General features: G+C 38.6%; 1 protein-coding gene across 1 annotated transcript in view; it reads right to left on the minus strand.

The window, feature by feature from the left end:
- Positions 1 to 19,857, minus strand: part of Stk3 (serine/threonine kinase 3) — a 235,904-nt gene that overhangs the window by 96,422 nt on the left and 119,625 nt on the right. Inside the window, 2 exon segments of the mRNA XM_032914403.1 lie at positions 5,765 to 5,890; positions 16,584 to 16,721. Of these exon segments, the coding sequence (XP_032770294.1) occupies positions 5,765 to 5,890; positions 16,584 to 16,721 (264 nt within the window).

Genomic DNA, 19,857 nt, shown 5'->3' on the forward strand with positions numbered 1-19,857 from the left:
TAAAACTGCCAATGGTAAAATTGCCATTTTTATTATGGTGGTGGTAATAATAATAATAATAATAATAATAATAATAATAATAATAATATCCATGAGCATAGGAGATTCCATCTTCTGATATCTTCCTTCAAAGACTTGAAGTTCTTGTTGAGTAGGCCTTTCACTTACGTGGTCAGAGATCCTCTGAGATATTTTCTACTGCCTGTGACTGTTGTGAAGAGTGTTCTTTCTAAACCCGTTTGCCATTTATATGTAGAAGGGATACTTTTTTGTTTGAGTTGATTTTGTATCCACTCACTTTACTAAAGCTGTTTATCATCTGTAGGAGCTCTCTGGGAGAACTTTTGGGGTCACTTATGTATACTAATATATCATCTGCAAATAGCACAATAAATATACATTTACTTTCTTTCAGATGTTTATTCCTTTGATCTCCTTCAGAAATTTAAGTACAATATTGACTAGCTATGGAGAGTGGTCAGTCTTCTCTTGTTCCTGATGCTAGTGGAATTGTTTTGAGTTTCTCTCCATTAAATTTGATGTGGGCTATCCACCTCCTGTAAACTGCCATTATGGTTATGTATGTCCCTTGTATCCCCGAACTCTCCAAGCCTTTTATATCAAAGGGCTGTTGGATTTTGTCAAAAGCTTTCAAAGTCAAATGAATGATCATGTGTTTGTGTTTTCTTCAGTTTGTTTCTGTGGTGTGGGTCGTTGTCTTTATGCAGATGAGGGCTGGCACAAGACAAGGAAAGCCCTGTGATTGGGCAGTGAGAAAGTAAAGCAGGCACAGAGTTTTGAAGGGAGGAGAGGATAAAAGGAAGAACCAAGACACAGGAGAAGGATGACGCAGATCTGTGTGGCCTTAAAGGGCCACAGGTAGTTAAGAATATTTCTACAGGACAATTTGTCTTATCTAGGTGAGCAGTTTACATTAATATTAATTGGTTGTAAATTTATTGTGTGGACATTTTGTGGGGTGAGGACTTACTGATAGAAATCTGATTGCTAAAGTACAAGCTTACTGAGTTTTGATTTTAATGAGGTACTGGGAGTTGTGACTATAACCACAGGGGTGGATGCTGGGAATGTGAACAGAATTCACAAGAGAGTTACAAGAGAGTGGCTGCAGCTGGGCTCAGAGAGTAGCTGGCAGCAGAGTAGGATGAAGATTGGAGCTTAGCAGTTGAGATAAAAATAGACAGATGCCATGTGGCCCAAGAGAGCTGCACTAGTGTGGTTTGGTAGATTGGGTTTTTATGGTTACTGTTACAGTATGGTAGGTAACACTGATTTTCAATTTTGAACCATCTCTGAATCTCTCAATCTCTGGAATGAAACCTATTTAATCATGGAAGACAATTTTTTGATGTGTTCTTGGATTCTGTGTATGCGTACTTTATTGTGTATTTTGGCATCTATGTTCTTATGGTAAATTGATATACTAGTCTCTTTGTTGAATCTTTGCATGCTTTGGGTATCAGGAAGACAGTGGTGTCATTAAATAAATCTAGCAATGTACCTTTTGTGTTTCTATTGTGGGATGACTTGAGGACTACTGGCATTAGCTCTTCTTTAAAAGTCTGGTAGAATTCTGTACTAAAACCATCTGGCCCTGAGGGTTTTGTTTGGCGGGGTGGGGAGGGAGAAAAATAGACTAATTCTATTTCCTTAGGAGTTACACATCTATTTAAATTGTTTATCTGAACTCGATTTAACTTTGGTAAGTAGTATCTATCAGAAAAATTACTCGTTTTTTTAAAGTTTGTCCTATTTTATGGAGTACAGGTATTTAAAGTATGATCCAACGATGCTTTGGATTTCCACTCTACCTATGGCTATGTGCCTCATTTTGTTAATCTGTTTATCCTTTCTGTCTTTTAGTTAGTTTGGACAAGGATTGTCTATCTTGCTGATTTTCTCAAAGAACCTGCTTTTTGTTCCATTGATTCTTTGTATTCTTTGTTTCTAGTTTATTGATCTAAGCCCTCAGTGGATTACTTTCTGCCATCTACTCCTCTTGAGTGAGCTTCCTTATTTTTGTTCTAGAGCTCCAGGTGTGCTACAAAGTTGCTAGTATGAGATCTCTCCAATTTCTTTATGAAGGCACTTAGTGCTATGAAGTTTCCTCTTAGCATTGCTTTCATTGTGTCCCATAAGTTTGGGTATGCTGTGCATTCATTTTCACTGAATTCTAAGAAGTCTTTAATTTCTTTCTTTCTGCCTTGACCCAGTAGTTCTTCAGTAAAAGTAGATTATTTAGTTCCCATGAATTTGTAGACTTTCTGTTGTTTCTGTTTTTGTTGGAATCTGCCTTTAATCTGTAGTGATATGATACAATATCAGGGGTTATTCCAACTTTATTTGTTGAGTTTTATTTTATGACCAAGCATGTGGTTAATTTTAGAGATGTTCCATAAGATGTAGAGAGAGTCTCTTGTGTAATATATGGAACCATCACTTGTCAATAAAAGCTAATGGCCAATTAGCTGCGGCAGGAAACAGAAGGTAGGAGTTCTGGCTGGGAGAGAGGAATTCTGGGATAGTTGCAGAATTCCAGCCAGTTGCAGGAAGAGACTGACCCAAACTCTGAGGAGAAAGGCACATGAAACTGAAAAAAGGTAACTAGACATGTGACACTCATAGACTAGAATAAACAAGTTAATGAAGTTATGAGCTAGGAAGGGAACAAGCTAGGCATTCATACATAAATAATCTGAGTCATTATTTCAGGAACTAGGTTGTAGGTGGGTCATTTGGTTCATAACATCTTTTAGCTCCAGTAATTTGTTTAGTTTTTGTCTGAATGACCTGTCCACTGATGAAAGTGGAGTATTAACGTTTCCCACTATCAATGTGTGAAGGTCAGTATGGGTGCCCTTGAGTTTGGGGCAAAGATATTAAGAACTGAAAATTACCTTGGTGGATTTTTCCTTTGATACTTATCAAGTGTCTTTCTCTGTCTCTTTTGATTAATGTTAATTTTAAGTCTAATTTATTAGATATTAGAATGGCCACACCAGCTTTTTTCTCAGATCCAGTTGCTTGGAAAATCTTTTTCCTAACCCTTTACTCTGAAGTAATATGTATCTTTGATGCTGAAGAGTGTTTCTTGTCTGCAGATGATAGATCCCTATTTCACATGCATTGTTAGTCTCTTTATTGGCAAACAAGGTCATTGATATTGAGAGTTATCCAGGACCAATGAATTTTAATTCCTGTTATTTTTTGTTGCTGATGGTAGTGGTGGTAGTGATGTGTGTCCATCTCTTAGATTTGCTGGTGTAAGATTACTTACTGTCTGTGTTTTCGTGGCTATAGTTAACCTTTTTTGGGTTGTAGTTTTCCTTCTAGTGGTGGATCTACGGATAGATATAGTTTAAATCATGGAATATCTTGTTTTTTCAATCTATGGTGATTGAAAGTTTTGCTGGGTATATGTGGTGTTTTGAATAAAAGTAGTCCCCATAGTCCCATAGGGAGTGACAATAATAGGAGGTGTGGCCTTCCTGGAGTAGGTATGGATTTATTGAAGGATGTGTATAACTAGGAGATGGGCTTTGAGGTCTGTTGCCTGCTGATCCAGATGTAGACCTCTCAGTTGCTTCTTCAGTGCCACATCTGCCTGCAGGTTGCTCTACTTCCCACCTCCATGATGATAATGGATTAAATAAACCAGCAACAATTAAATGTTACTCCTATAAGAGTTGTCACGGTCATAGTATTTTCCTTCACTGATATATGCACTTCTTCTGTTGTACCTTCAATGCCTGAGAGTTTTCTCTTCTGTCTCCTGTATTGTTAGTGATGCTTGAGTCTGTTGTTCCTGTTCACTTACTAGATGTTCCATTTACAGAATCCCCTCAGTTTGTGTTTTGTTTATTGTATCTATTTCCATTTTCAAGCCTTGACCAGTTTTATTAATTTTCCTCAACTGCTTATTTTTCTTGGCTTTCCTTAAGGGATTTATTCACTTCCTACAATTTGTTGTTTGTCTTTTGTTTGGTTTCTTAAAGAGATGTATTCATTTTTTCTGTAAGGACCTCCATCATCTTCATAAAGTTGGTTGTAAGGTCATTTTCTCATGTTTCTGCTGTGTTGGAGTGCCCATCTGGGCATCTAGGGGTGGTGGTGGCGATTGTGGGTCTAGGTGCTGACTCCGAGTTTGTCTTTGTTAGATGGGTTTTTCCCCCTTTTGTTTCTGCTTCCTCTCTGGTCTTCTGGATGGAGTGGCCTCTGCCTGAGCCAAAAGTTTCTGCCTACCTGGGGGTCCTGTACCAGAACTGGGTGCTGGGATATGGTGACAAGGAGGAGTGGAGCAACTGGGAGTGGGCTGGATAGGCACTATAGGGATAGTCCATGGGCAGGAAGCCTACCTGGAGTTCTGGTGGCCAGTGTGGCCTCTGGTTGAACAGACGGCTTCCACAAAAGTCACCCAAAAAAAGTTGTAACCATTGAAATAAATGAAGTTTTCTATAGACTTATTTATAAAGAGCTATTAAGTATCGTCATATTTTAAGTTTACTATTTAAAATTTGAAATAGCTATAAATAAATAAACAACTGGCAAGCAAATCCATTAAAATGTCGGGAGCTGAAGAACCAGCCCGCCCCATCTTAGGCTTAAAAGGCATCTGTAGTAAGACAAACTATTCATTCCTGTTTATGCTCAAACCTCTATTTTTCAAGGATTGAACTATGCCTGGAACCTTAACTACAAATGGTTCTGTACTGCCTGTTCCAGGAATGGCAGTCAATCATGTCTTTGTTTCTATGACTACCTATAATGACCTGGCTGGGGGTCACTTGTGATGTCTACCTTGCTACAATGTCTTTTCTTCAGGGACTAACTTGTCACGCTTATGCTCCGCTCCTGTAGTCCCATCTATTTTGCCATCAAATTCCCCCATTTGGAAATTGCCTACTCTGAGCTATAAAAGTCTTATCTTCCTCACATCCAATGATGACCTTAGTGGGAGGGAGCCTGTGCATGCACATGAATAAAAAAGATTGCTTCAGTTAATTTGGCCATGCTGATTGGATCATTGGTTTTTCTCTTCCTATCGTTGGGGTTAAAAAAGCAACACATGGATTTATACTTGCCTTTCTCTGGAATACCTCTAAACTGTAAAGACATGGATAAGGACAGAACTCATACAAAAACGAGGAAACATGGGGCAAGAGACAACAGCAAGATAGAAAGTGAGTTAGCAAAAATATTTAGAGGTAGAGGGCAGGTGAGCACAGTTTCCTGAAATGCCCTTTAACACATTCAGAACTGACGCTTTCCAGAAGAAAAGTCATAAGAAGCAAGAAAATCCTGGCCCCAGAGCAGTCAAGCCCAAAGTCCTTTACAGTAGGATTTATTACTCTAGTAGTTCTCTCTGCATAGAGATCCAAGAGGGCATTCAGTACTGCTCTCAGACACCACTATATACTCCATGCCAGCCAGAACGTACAATCAGTGAATCCAAACAAATATAAAGGAAAGAAAGACACGGCAAGGAACCATCCAGCCCCAATCAAAGTACCATGAAAATGTAACAAAAACTGAAGGTACGAAGCTCCTATAAAGTGCTGTTGAATCAACTTCACATTTCCACTATCACTGACTCTCATCAGAAAGGAGAGCAAAAGAAATATTTGAATCTCACTTGTACATCAAATTAGCAACTGCTATCAAAAGATTTTAAGAAACAAAATAAGATCACTTAAAAACAACCCAGATGTTTTAAAATATCAGCCTACTGAGGCTAATCACGAACCGAGTTTTCCTCCTCGTCCTCCAGCTCTCGCTGCTGCTCCTCATGCCGCTTGGCCTTGATTTCCATGCCTTCCGTGATCAGCTCTCTCAATATCGACACGGGCTTCGCATTCTTGATGAAAGGATGCTGAAAGATAGAGTTAAATGGTATAAAAAAAGATTTTTCTGGTTTACAACCAACAATATTAAAATACCCACAACTGCTAACCAGGATAATAGACTACAATAATGATTATTTTACTAAAAACTAATACATTGATTAAAAAATACTATTCTATTTGCTTTAGGAAAAATGTTTTAAGCTCACTTATTTCAAAACACTCTAAGCTCACACGCAAAATATAATCTTATTGTAGCATTACATGATCTTAAAGATATAATTGTTAAAAGTAGGCACTAGGTGGCAAAAGTATTTCAAGTATTTAAAGATGGTTAATGATTAGAACTGTTAAAGAATTTAACTAATCTTAACCCGATGGTCAAAGGGGAGCTTCCTTGTTACTCTCTACTCCACTGGGTCTTCACTTGTTTGCTAACTTCCAACCAGGACAGAGAAATACAGCCTAAACACTGCTTTGGTTTAGTCTTGTTTCTTTTTACTTCCCTGATCTAAAAAAAATGAGTAAGTTCTCTATTATTTTATATCTTGTATTTTTTGATAAGCAGAAGGAAAACATTTTAAGTTTACTTTTTTTCTTCCATCTTTATTAAAACGGGTATTTCTTATTTACATTTCAATTGTTATTCCCTTTCCCGATTTCCCCCTAAGCCCTCCCCCGAGCCTTCTATGTGGGTGTTCCCCTCCCAATCGTCCCCCCCATTACCAACCTCCCCCGAATAATCCCCTTCACTGAAGGTACAGTCTTGGCAGGACCAAGGGCTTCCCCTTCCACTGGTGCTCTTACTAGGCTATTCATTGCTACCTATGAGGTTGGAGCCCAGGGTCAATCCATGTATAGTCTTTGGGTAATGGCTTAGTCCCTGGAAGCTCTGGTTAGTTGGCATTGTTGTTCATATGGGGTCTCAAGCCCCTTCAGCTATTTTGGTCCTTTCTCTGATTATTTCAACGGGGGTCCCGTTCTCAGTTCTGTGGTTTGTTGCTGGGATTCGCCTATGTATTTGCTGTATTCCGGCTGTGTCTCCAGGACAGATCTACATCTGGTTCCTGTCAGTCTGTACCTCTTTGCTTCATCCATCTTATCTAGTTTGGTGGCTGTATATGAATGGGCCACATGTGGGGCAGACTCTGAATGGGCTTTCCTTCAGCCTCTGTTCTAAACTTTGCCTCCCTATTCCCTGCCAAGGGTATTCTTGTTCCCCTTTTAAAGAAGGAGTGAAGCATCCGTATTTTGGTCATCCTTCTTAAGTTTCATGTGGTCTGTGCATCTTGGGTAATTCGAGCATGTGGGAACCTCCAGACTGATTTCCAGAATGGATATACCAGTCTAGAATCCTGCCAACAATGGAGGAGTGTTCCTCTTTCTCCACATCCTCGCACTTATCAATGAGTGCATAACATGTGTGTTTTTCTGTGATTGGGTTACCTCACTCAGGATGATATTTTCCAGTTCCCTCCATTTGCCTATGAATTCCATAAAGTCATTGTTTTTGATAGCTGAATAGTATTCCATTGTGGAGATGTACCACATTTTCTGTATCCATTCCTCTGTGGAAGGGCATCTAGATTCTTTCCAGCTTCTGGTTATTATAAATAAGGCTGCTATGAACATAGTGGAGCATGTGTCTTTGTTTTATGTTGGAGCATCTTTTGGGTATATGCCCAGAAGAGGTATAGCTGGGTCATCAGGTAGTGGAATGTCCAATTTTCTGAGGAACCTCCAGACTGATTTCCAGAATGGATATACCAGTCTAGAATCCTGCCAACAATAGAGGAGTGTTCCGCTTTCTCCACATCCTCGCCAGCATCTGCAGTTGCTGAAGTTTCTGATCTTAGCCATTCTGAATGGTGTGAGGTAGAATCTCAGGGTTGTTTTGATTTGCATTTCCTGTATGACTAAAGATATTGAATATTTCTTTAGGTGCTTATCAGAAATTCGAAATTCCTCAACTGTGAATTCTTTGTTTAGCCCTGAACCCCATTTTTAATAGGGTTATTCGTCTCCCTGTAGTCTAACTTCGTGAGTTCTTTGTATATTTTGGATATAAGCCCTCTATTAGTTGTAGAACTGGTAAAGATCTTTTCCCAATCTATTGGTTGCCGTTTTGTCCTAACAACAGTGTCCTTTGCCTTACAGAAGCTTTGCAGGTTTTTTTTTTTTTTTTTGGTTCTTTTTTTCGGAGCTGGGGACCGAACCCAGGGCCTTGCGCTTCCTAGGCAAGTGCTCTACCACTGAGCTAAATCCCCAACCCCAAAGTTTTGCAGTTTTAGGAGATCCCACTTGTCGATTCTTGATCTTAGAACATAAGCCATTGGTGTTTTATTCAGGAAATTTTCTCCAGTAACCAAATGTTCGAGATGCTTCCCCACTTTTTCTTCTATTAGTTTGAGTGTATCTGGTTTGATGTGGAGGTCCTTGATCCACTTGGACAAGCTTTGTACAGGGTGATAAGAAAGGATTGATTTGCAATCTTCTCCAGTTGAACCAGCATCATTTGCTGAAAATGCTAACTTTTTCCCATTGGATGGTTTTGACTCCTTAGTCAAAAATCAAGCGACCATAGGTGTGTGGGTTCATTTCTGGGTCTTCACTTCTATTCCACTGGTCTATCTGCCTGGCTCTGTACCAATACCATACAGTTTTTATCACTATTGCTCTGTAATACTGCTTGAGTTCAGAGATAATGATTCCCCCTGAAGTCCTTTTATTGTTGAGGATAGTTTTAGCTATCCTGGGCTTTCTGTTATTCCAGATGAATTTGCAAATTGTTCTGTCTAACTCTCTGAAGAATTGGATTGAAATTTTGATGGGGATTGCATTGAATCTGTAGATAGCTTTTGGTAAAATGGCCATTTTTACTACATTAATCCTGCCAATCCATGAACATGGGTGACCTTTCTATCTTCTGAGGTCTTCTTCAATTTCTTTCTTTAGAGGCTTGAAGTTCTTATTGTACAGATCTTTTACTTGCTTGGTTAAAGTCACACCGAGGTATTTTATATTATTTTGGACTATTATGAAGGGTGTCATCTCCCTAATTTCTTTCTCAGCTTGTTTCTCTTTTGTGTAGAGGAAGGTTACTGATTTATTTCCCTTAATTTATTCCCAGCCACTTTGCTGAAGTTGTTTATCAGCTTTAGTAGTTCTCTGGTGGAACTTTTGGGATCACTTTTAAATATACTATCATATCATCTGCAAATAGTGATATTTTGACTTCTTCCTTTCCAATCTGTATCCATTTGATCTCCTTTTGTTGTCTGATTGCTCTGGCTAGGACTTTGAGAACTATATTGAATAAGTAGGGAGAGAGTGGGCAGCCTTGTCTAGTCCCTGATTTTAGTGGGATTGCTTCAAGTTTCTCTCCATTTAATTTAATGTTAGCGACTGATTTGCTGTATATGGTTTTTACTATGTTTAGGTATTGGCCTTGAATTCCTGTTCTTTCTAGGACTTTTATCATGAAGGGATGTTGAATTTTGTCAAATGCTTTCTCAGCATCTAATGAAATGATCATGTGGTTTTTATCTTTCAGTTTGTTTATACAGTGGATTACATTGATGGTTTTCTGTATACTAAACCATCCCTGCATGCCTGGGATGAAGCCTACTTGATCATGGTGGATGATGGTTTTGATGTGTTTTTGGATTTGTTTGCAAGAATTTTATTGAGTATTTTTGTGTTGATATTCATAAGGGAAATTGGTCTGAAGTTCTCTTTCTTTGTTGGGTCTTTGTGTGGTTTAGGTATAAAAGTAATTGTGACTCCATAGAAGGAATTTAGTAGCACTCCATCTCTTTGCAATTTTGTGGAATAGTTTGGATAGTATTGGTATGAGGTCTTCTATGAAGGTCTGATAGAATACTGCACTGAACCCATCTGAACCTGGGCTCTTTTTGGTTGGGAGACTTTTAATGACTGCTTCTATTTCTTTAGGAGTTATGGGGTTGTTTAAATGGTTTATCTGTTCCTGATTTAACTTCGGTACCTGGTATCTGTCTAGGAAATTATCCATTTCTTCCACACTTTTAAGTTTTGTTGAATATAGGCTTTTGTAGTAGGATCTGATGATTTTTTTGAATTTCCTCTGATTCTGTAGTTATGTCTCCCTTTTCATTTCTGATTTTGTTAATTTGGACACACTCTCTGTGTCCTCTCATTAGTCTGGCTAAGGGTTTATCTATCTTGTTGATTTTCTCAAAGAACCAGCTTTTGGTTCTGTGATTCTTTGTATTCTCCTTTTTGTTTCTACTTGGTTGATTTCAGCTCTGAGTTTGATTATTTCCTGCCTTCTACTCCTCCTGGTTGCATTTGCTTCTTTTTGTTCTAGAGGTTTTAGGTGTGCTGTCAAGCTTCTAATATTTGCTCTCTCCCGTGTCTTTCTGCAGGCACTCAGAGCTATGAGTTTTCCTCTTAGTACAGCTTTCTTTGTGTCCCGTAAGTTTGGGTATGTTGTACCTTCATTTTCATTAAATTCTAAGAAGTCTTTAATTTCTTTATTTCTTCCTTGACGCCATTATCATGGAGTAGAGCATTGTTCAACTTCCATGTATATATGGGCATTCTTCCCTTATTGTTATTGAAGACCAGCATTAGCCCGTGGTGGTCTAATAGGATGCATGGGATTATTTCTATGTTTCGGTATCTGTTGAGGCCTGTTTTGTGCCCTATTATATGATCAATTTTGGAGAAAGTACCATGAGGGGGTGAGAAGAAGGTATATCGTTTTGCTTTAGGATAGAATGTTCTATAAATATCTGTTAAGCCCATTTGGTTCATGACTTCTCTTAGTCTGTCCGTGTCTCTGTTTAATTTCTGTTTCCATGATCTGTCCATTGATGAAAGTGGGGTGTTGAAATCTCCTTCTATTATTGTGTGAGGTGCAATGTGTGCTTTGAGCTTTAGTAAGGTTTCTTTTATGTATGTAGGTGCCCTTGTATTTGGAGCATAGATATTTAGGATTGAGAGTTCATCTTGGTGGATTTTTCCTTTGATGAATTTGAAGTGCCCTTCCTTATCTTTTTTGATGACTTTTGGTTGAAAATCAATTTTATTCGATATTAGAATGGCTACTCCAGCTTGCTTCTTCAGACCATTTGCTTGGAAAGTTGTTTTCCAGCCTTTTACTCTGAGGTAGTGTCTGTCTCTGTCTCTGTCTCTGAGGTGTGTTTCCTATAGGCAGCAAAATGTTGGGTAGTCATTGCGTATCCAGTTTGTTAATCTGTGTCTTTTTATTGGGAATTAAGTCCACTGATGTTGAAAGATATTAAGGAATAGTGATTGCTGCTTCCTGTTATCTTCGTCTTTGGAGGTGAGAATATGTTTGTGTACTTTTCTTCTCTTTGTTTTGTTGCAAAACGATTAGTTTCTTGCTTTTCCTAGGGTGTAGCTTATCTCCTTCTGTTGAGCTTTCCCATCTATTATCCTTTGTAGGGACATTTTCTTCTATAATTTTGTTGAAGATATTTACTGGTCCTTTGAGTTGGGAGTCTTCACTCTCTTCTATACCTATTATCCTTAGGTTTCATCTTCTCATTGTGTCCTGGATTTCCTGGATGTTTTATGCTAGGAGCTTTTTGTGTTTTACATTATCTTTGACGGTTGTATCAATGTTTTCTATGGTATCTTCTGCCCTTGAGATTCTCTCTTCTATCTCTTGTATTCTTTAGTGATGCTTGCATCTATGACACCTGATCTCTGCCCTAGGTTTCTCTCTCCAGGGTTGTCTCCCGTTGTGCTTTTCCTTATTGTTTCTATTTCCATTAAAGGTCCTAGATAGTTTTGTTCAATTCCTTCACCTGTTTGGTTGTGTTTTCCTGCAATTCTTTAAGGGGTTTTCATGTTTTCTCTTTAAGGGCTTCTATTTGTTTACTTGTATTGTCCTGTATTTCTTTAAGGGAGCTATTCATGTCCTTCTTAAAGTCCTCCATCAGTATCATAAAATGTGGTTTTTAAATCCAAATCTTGCTTTTCCGGTGTGTTGGATATCCAGTATCTGCTTTGGTAGGAGCGCTGGGCTCTGATGATTCCAAGTAGGCTTGTTTCTGTTGCTTAGGTTCCTACACTTTCCTCTCAACATCAGGATGTCTCTGGTGTTAGGTTATCTTGCTGTCTCTGACATTGGCCTGACCCTCCTGTAGGCCTTTATGTCAGCACTCCTGTAGACCTGTTTTCCTCCAGCCTGATCTGGGAACAGAGTGTCCTAAAGTCTCAGGTGTGTAGGCATTCCTGGCAAGTGGCTTTCAGTTCTTGGTGGAGACAGAAACCTAAAGGGTCCTGCCCGTGACTGCTCCTAGGTTCCTGTGCCCAGATGGCACTAGGCGATTTACTCTTGGGTTGGGAATGTGGGATTTGGGGGCAGGGAGATTGGATAGGTTTTTTAAATGTATATGTGTAACACTAAAATTATAAAGCAACATTTAAACATGTACAGAAAAAACAATTTTGCAAAAAAAAAAAACCTCATAGCAACTTCATAAATTAGACATTAGCATATGATTATATGCACTGTGAATCAAAAGATCAAAGTTCCATTCTTTTCATATCCTACAGACAAAAGCTAACTTGGCTGAGAAGCACCTAAAAAAATGTTCAACATCCTTAGTCATCAGGGAAATGCAAACCAATACAACCCTGAGATTCCACCTCACACCAGTCAGAATGGCTAAGATCAAAAACACAGGTAGCTGGCGAGGATATGGAGAAAGAGGAACACTCCTCCATTGTTGGTGGGATTACAAGCTGGTACAAACACTCTGGAAATCAGTTTGGTGGTTCATTAGAAATTTGGAGATAGCACTACCGAGGACCCAGTTATACAACTCCTGGGCATACACCCAAAAGATGCTCCAATATATAACAAGGATACATGTTCTACTATGTTCATAGCAGTCTCATTTATAACAGCCAGAAGTTGGAAAGAACCCAGATGTTTTTCAACAGAGGAATGGATACAGAATATGTGGTACATCTACACAATGGAGTACTACTCAGCTATGAGAAACAATGACTACATGAAATTCTTAGGCAAATGGATGAAACTAGAAAGTATCATCCTGAGTGAGGTAACCCAATACCAAATACTACTACTACTACTACTTACTACTACTTACTACTACTACTACTACTACTACTACTACTACTACTACTACTACACATGATAAACACTCACTGATAAGTGGATATTAGCCCAAAAGCTCAGAATACCCAAGAAACAATTCACAGACCATATGAAGATCAAGAAGAAGGAAAAAGAAAATGTGGATGCTTCAGTCCTTCTTAGAAGGGAAAACAAAATACTCATGGGAGGAAATACAGGAACCAAGAGTGGAGCAGGGCCTGAAAAAAAAGGCCATTCAGAGACTGCCCATCCTGGGGATCCATCCCATGTACAGTCATAAAACTCAGTCACTATTGCTGATACCAAGAAGAGCTTGCTGACAGGAGCCTAGTATGGATGTCTTCCGAGAGACTCTGCAAGAGACCTACTGATACAGATGAATATGGTTGTACTTAACCATTGGACTGAGTGAGGAGACCCCAATAGAGGAGTTAGAGAAAAAAACTGAAGGGGTTTGCAACACCATAGGAAGAACAACAATATCAACCAACCAGACCCCACTAGAGCTCCCAGGGACTAAACCACCAACCAAAGAGTACACATGGAGGAACCCATGACTCCAGCCGCATATGTAGCAGAGAATGGCGGCCTTGTTGGGCGTCAATGGGAGGAAAAGCCCTTGGTCCTGTGAAGACTTGTTTCCCCAATGCAGGATAATGTCAGGGCACTGTGCTTGGAGGAAGTAGATGGGCGTGGGAGCATCCTCATAGAAGTAGGGTGAGAGGGGAGTGTGTAGAGGAGAGGGAAAAAGGGGATAACACTTGAAATGTAAATAAATAAAATATCGAAGAAAAATAAAGTAAAAAAAACAGAAATTATCTTTAAATCAATCTATCATATTTTTAAATTTAATCTATTTTTGAGGACTTCATATATACACTATATTTATATAATTTTCCTCACTCACCCTCTAATTATCCCATACTCCCCATTTTTTCCATTTTGTGGCCTCATTTTCTTTAATTATTATTGATATGCCCACTCACATTCAATTATTACTGATACTCACATACACATACCCCTGAAGAATTCATTATTCTCTCTCTCTCTCTCTCTCTCTCTCTCTCTCTCTCTCTCTCTCATACACACACACACACACTCACACACACTCACACACACTCACACACACACAATGGATGAATAGGTAGGAGGATAAACAAACAGGTGAGACAATAGCTAGCCAGTCTCCATGTTTCCTCCAACAGGAACAAGTGAGGCCCCTAACTGTATATCCAAGTGATGTAAGAAAATGAACTGCCAACCCATAATATCATGAAAAAAATTACCACAAACGTCTAAAAGTGCAGTTGAGATAGTTCTGTAAACAAGGGAAATGATGTAAGAAACCTCAGGCATCAGGAAGACAAACAACAGAAAGAACAAAAATAGGGTAAATACAATAACTTTCCCTTCTCTTGAATTTCCTCAATTAAGTTTTATGTTTAAAGCAAATATTGTAGAACTAACATGGCTCTCAACTACAAAGAGGAAATATTTAAGGCAATTATAATCTAGTTTAGTCAGAAAAGAGGAGAACTTTGCTTCTAGATCTTACTGGATCTGGTAAGAATATGTCAGACACCATGGGAACTGATGCTCCAGCATCAAATTACATCATCAAATAATCAAACACTGTTGACATAGATAACAGTCACTCTACTATTCCTGTAGAAAGGTGAAACAATAAAGAGTAGGGCTTGGGCCTGGTCATGGACTTAGTAGGTAAAGGTGCTTGCCACTGAGCCTAAGAATCTAAGTTTAAAGCAGAAACCCACATAGTCCAGTCCCCACAATTGCCCTGTGATTCCACATGTGTGCTGGGACCTGCATGTATCCTCACCCTGACATAAGTAAATAAATTTAATTAAAATAGGTTTAAAATAATGGGGCTTGGATTATTCTATGTCTAGAATAATCACTGGTTTACTATGTGATCTTCAGTGTGTCATTTAATTTTTCTGAGCTATAAATGACCTCCACAAAATTAAGGAATTAAACTGATATATTTTAAGTGCTTACATCCTCTCTAATTTAAAATAAAAAAAAAGATTTTACCATAGGAAAAAAAGCTAGAAATAATGACCTTATATAGAAACAAACAAACAAACAAGTCAGTCTCCAGACAAACTATTTTCACCATCAGATTTTATGGCTTTTTTTTTTCTGTCTTTTTTTTTTCCAGACCTTTCCTTCCTATTGTGTTTCTTTTATATGAATCATTTACATGTTCAGTATAATAATGACACCAAGAAGCTCCTGACTTGTTTGTTTAATATTTTCTTGGAAGATTAAATACTTTAAAAATAAATACTTTAACCAACTGTTTTCCATTTTTTGTTTTTTACTATATGGGTCTTGGGGACTAAACTCAAGTCCTCCAGCTGACCATCTCGTTGGGCCCCTTAATTTTTATGTGCCGGGGAGGGAATGTGCATGGGTGTGCCAGAGTACACATCCAGGTCAGAGAAGGGTGTCAGACTTGTCAGAAAGTGCCCATCCACACTCAGAGCTATCTCACTATAGTGCCCATCCACGCTCACCCCTAACTCACTGCAGTGCTCTTCCATGCTCAGAGCTATCTCACTGCAGTGCCTGTCCAAACCCAGAGCTATCTCACTGCAGTGCCTGTCCAAACCCAGAGCTATCTCACTGCAGTGCCTGTCCAAACCCAGAGCTATCTCACTGCAGTGCCTGTCCAAACCCAGAGCTATCTCACTGCAGTGCCTATCCATACCCAGAGCTATCTCACTGGCGAAAATTTGACATCTTAATCATTAACAAATTAAATTTTGAAATTTTGTCTATAACTCAAAGAAACTGGAAGGGGTGCTTGGAGGTGAGGGGAGCTGGAATGGGGTGAGGAACTGGGGGAGGGGTAATGGGAAGGCGGGCAATGGCTGAAATGTAAATTAACAAAATAATTAAAACAGAATTACAGATTGTTTAATGGAGTCTTCAATCTATTTTATTTTATTTTATTTTTAAGGGTAGCTTAAAAGGTTTTTTATAAGATCTGTGGCTTGAATTCTTTTACCATTTAATGATGAGAAGCATCTAAAAATTATTTGTTAGTGTGAGACACACTGTGAGGCACACTGTAGATATACCTACGTGCATACAGTGGGGCATACTTATTAGTTGAGAGTTCTGAGGCAATTCTGTTAAGAAGAAAAAGTTCCACAAACTTGATTTTTAATTTTAAGTATTAAGTTATTTATTTTTGCTTTAAAATTCAGATTTTTAAAAGCCTCTTGGTGCTTTAGATATAGAGTTTATTTACAGTGATAAAATACATCACTCAGGTAATCTTGTAACTAGCATTTATATGAGGTAATAATATTTTCAAGCAATTCAGGGACCTTGGATTTACATACATTAGAGCCAGCAGTCAAGGGACAATGCTGAGTCAAGAAGTACAAAGAAAACAGAGATAAAACCCACAGCAAGAGCTCACACAACAAGGAACATGGGAACACACATAGGACAAAGAAGAAGGCACGTGTCCCAGGTGTGTTTTACATCTTTAGAGAGCACTCATGAGACTCGAAAGGCTGCGGGAAGGAAGCCCCCTCTCGCGCACTGACCTGTAACAGCTGGGTGGCAGTGGCCCTCTGCTCAGGACTCTTCACCAAGCACTTCTTCACAAAATCCGTGAAGTCGTCAGACCAGAGCTCAGGTTTCCTGAATGTTGGTGGTGGGTTTGTAGGAATCATAAAAATAGCCTAGTGTAGATGAGACATGCAGAAGACACAGTGAGAACCACAGGAGGACAGCCACATAAGTATGTCTCGATTTTCCTATCAGATTCTAAATCTCGAAAATGAATTTAAGGTGATACAGGAATTCCAGTGCGATTGCAACTTGGAAACCAAGTCCGTCTGCTGTGAATGTGATCATTTCCCATTATATCCGTCTACTTCAATTATAGCTCACTGAGCACGTTATTTCTTATTTTGTCTGGTTTTTTAATCTATCTCCAAAGGAGATATATTTATAGACCTTTTGCCAGACACTAACTGTTATAGATATATTTCTAAATCTTGTTACTTATGCCAGATTTATTGAGTATTTCAGTTTTATGTTAAGTACTGCAGCTAGAAAAGGTCGGCAGCAGGCAAATCTGCATGTGTAACCCAAATTAATTAAGCATAGACAAAATTACTACTGTTCTTGAATACTAGATAATGAAGATTCTAAATGAAAATTTTAAGTATCCGAAGTTAAGTGCTAAATATTCATCTGACAGTTCAAATTTGAAAGGCATAAAGAAGCCCTCCACCTCAGAGCCTGTGGTAACCATCTCTTCCACAGTCCATGTGAGAAAGCAAAAGCAAACTGAAACAAACACATACGATACTCAGTAAACATTAACACTTTTACTCATACATGCTATTAAAACAGCAGTAATGAAATTCTTATGAAATAAGAAGAATTAGAACACATAATAACTACTCATAGGTAATTTTATGCATCTACTAATATGTAAATTTATAGAACTGTACAATTAACACTACAGGTGAGAGGGCAAAGTCCTTTTAACAGCAATAAATAAGCAAACTTAGCACACAATCATGGATTCTTAACAGAGAGAACCTCAGAGGAAGCACACCAAGTCTCCCCTCGTAGGTCTGAGCATTCTTCCCTTTGGAAAGGTATCTTTTCATCTGACTCTAGATGGGCCTCTTCTTTTGTATGCAAATTTAATGTGTGTTAAGTCCTGCTCATTCTCCTTAGAGCATAAAAAAGACAGGGGGTATTATATTAATTTATAAATTACAATAACATTTAGAAATTAAGTTTTTATTAAAAGAATTAAAATATTGTTTACAGCTAAAACTTCTGTTCATATATAGAGAAAAAGTCAGAACTACAAAGGTATACACAAAACATTTTACTGCATCAATTTAATGTTTCCCTGCATAAGACAGAACTACTGTTGTCCACTGAATTTGTATTAATTGGCAAAAAGGTGGCTTGAAATTACAATTAAAGATATACAACAGAATATTTACTTCAACTTGTTCATTTTACAGAAAAATAGCCTCAAGCCTAGGGAGATTAAGAGTTAAAAATGAAATTTCAGATGTCCAACAGGGCTGTCATTTAAATCATCAGAAAAGCATCATAATGCTTCGAAGTTTGAACAAGCAAAGATGATTCTTAAATCTAAACAAACACCTAAGGAGATGTGAGGCACAGCAAATGGTCCTGAGGTCAGCATGGGTCCACCAAGTCCTGCCCTGATTCCATGAGAGGAAGACAGCATAAGCAAGCTTTAAGACTATAAACTTACTAGACTTTAAGACTTACTAGAATCACAACTGCTACACTTACTAAGCTGACGTCTACTCAACCAAATAGGAGAATATTCAAATCAAAGTTTTCTCAGCAAACAGCATCGGGAAGACTGTAGAAGAAATGAAGCCTGCGCTACAATGACACACAAAACTATTAAGGACTTACCCCTGAGAGCTAGAGCCATCAAACTCTTACGAGAGAGACGTATAAGAAAAATGTCATGACAAGCAATTTGTCAATGACTTCTTGTCTGAAACCAAAGGTCAGGCATTAAAAAAAAAAAGGAAGGTGAACTTCACAGAAAACTAAGGCTCTGCATATTAATGGACGCTATCGCAAGAGTAAACATAGGATTTCATAGAAGATCCCTTCAACCCAACTATCAAAAATACAGAAAGTACAATTCTAAAATAAGAGAAGGACTTAAATAAACATTTCTGCAAAGAAACAAAAGCAGCAAACAGGCACAGGGCAGATACGTATTACTACTCACAGGAAAGGCAATCAGACACAAAGATGGAGCACTTGGACCCAACAGGAGAGCCTCTGGGAAGAGAGGAGATGGGGAAGGAGAGGGAAGCGTCAACAAAACTGGACCCTTCACAATTACTAAGACTGGGCCTGGAGAGGTGGCCTAGAATTTAGTTCTTGCAGGGGACCCATGTTCAATTCCCAGCACCCACACGGTGGCTCACAATTGTCTGTAACTCCAGTCCTAGGAACCCTGATGCTCTTTTTTTGACCCTGTGGGCACTACACATATACATGGTGAACATACATACAGGCATGTAAAATGCTCATACACGTACAGTGTAGCTAGTATTGCAAAGCAAAATAAACACATATAATCAAATGACCATATTTCTAAGGTCACTTTCTGTATAATCAGCTGATACCATGATTCAGCTGCTAAAAGTTACGATGGGTCGCTGACCAAGCAGTAACAGGTTTATTTTGTTCTCTTGTGTGTTGTTTACTTATTTAAACAATGTGAAGCTTACCATAAGTTTCGAGACTCTCTCAATTAGTCTGACTTAAACCAGGATGTCACTTGGTCAGTCAGTCATCTACTTTATTCAATGGTCCTTTAAGTAAGTGACCTTGTAAGCTTTGCTATTACAAATTTTAAAATACTATCTATACCTGGGACCCACAGAGCTCACAGTCAACTTACAGAGAACAATTAATGAACAGAGGGAACAAACGCCATGAGGTCTATCTCCAACTACGTGGGTTCATCTGTGATGGCTCCATAGTAATACTGGACTCTAGTGAGGCTACAAGAATGGACAAAATAAAACAGCAGGTTCAAGAATGAGAGCAAATCACCTGCTCCTTCAAACTAGAGGGAAACAGCACTTCTGAACCTCTTCTCTGAGAACAGTCCCTGGAGAGTTGACCTTAACCTCAACTGCAGGTAGATACTAGATTGTCTAGATAAACGCTGTTCCCTGCTGCTCTGTTACAAACAGGCAGATAACAGGCCCAACGATTTATGTCCTTGAAGCTAACTAATGCTTCTCCTTTGAACTTTGAGCCAATAAGCTGCAGCCTTATCTT

The sequence above is a fragment of the Rattus rattus genome, chromosome 1 (genome assembly GCF_011064425.1).
Source record: "Rattus rattus isolate New Zealand chromosome 1, Rrattus_CSIRO_v1, whole genome shotgun sequence".
Lineage (NCBI taxonomy): Eukaryota > Metazoa > Chordata > Mammalia > Rodentia > Muridae > Rattus > Rattus rattus.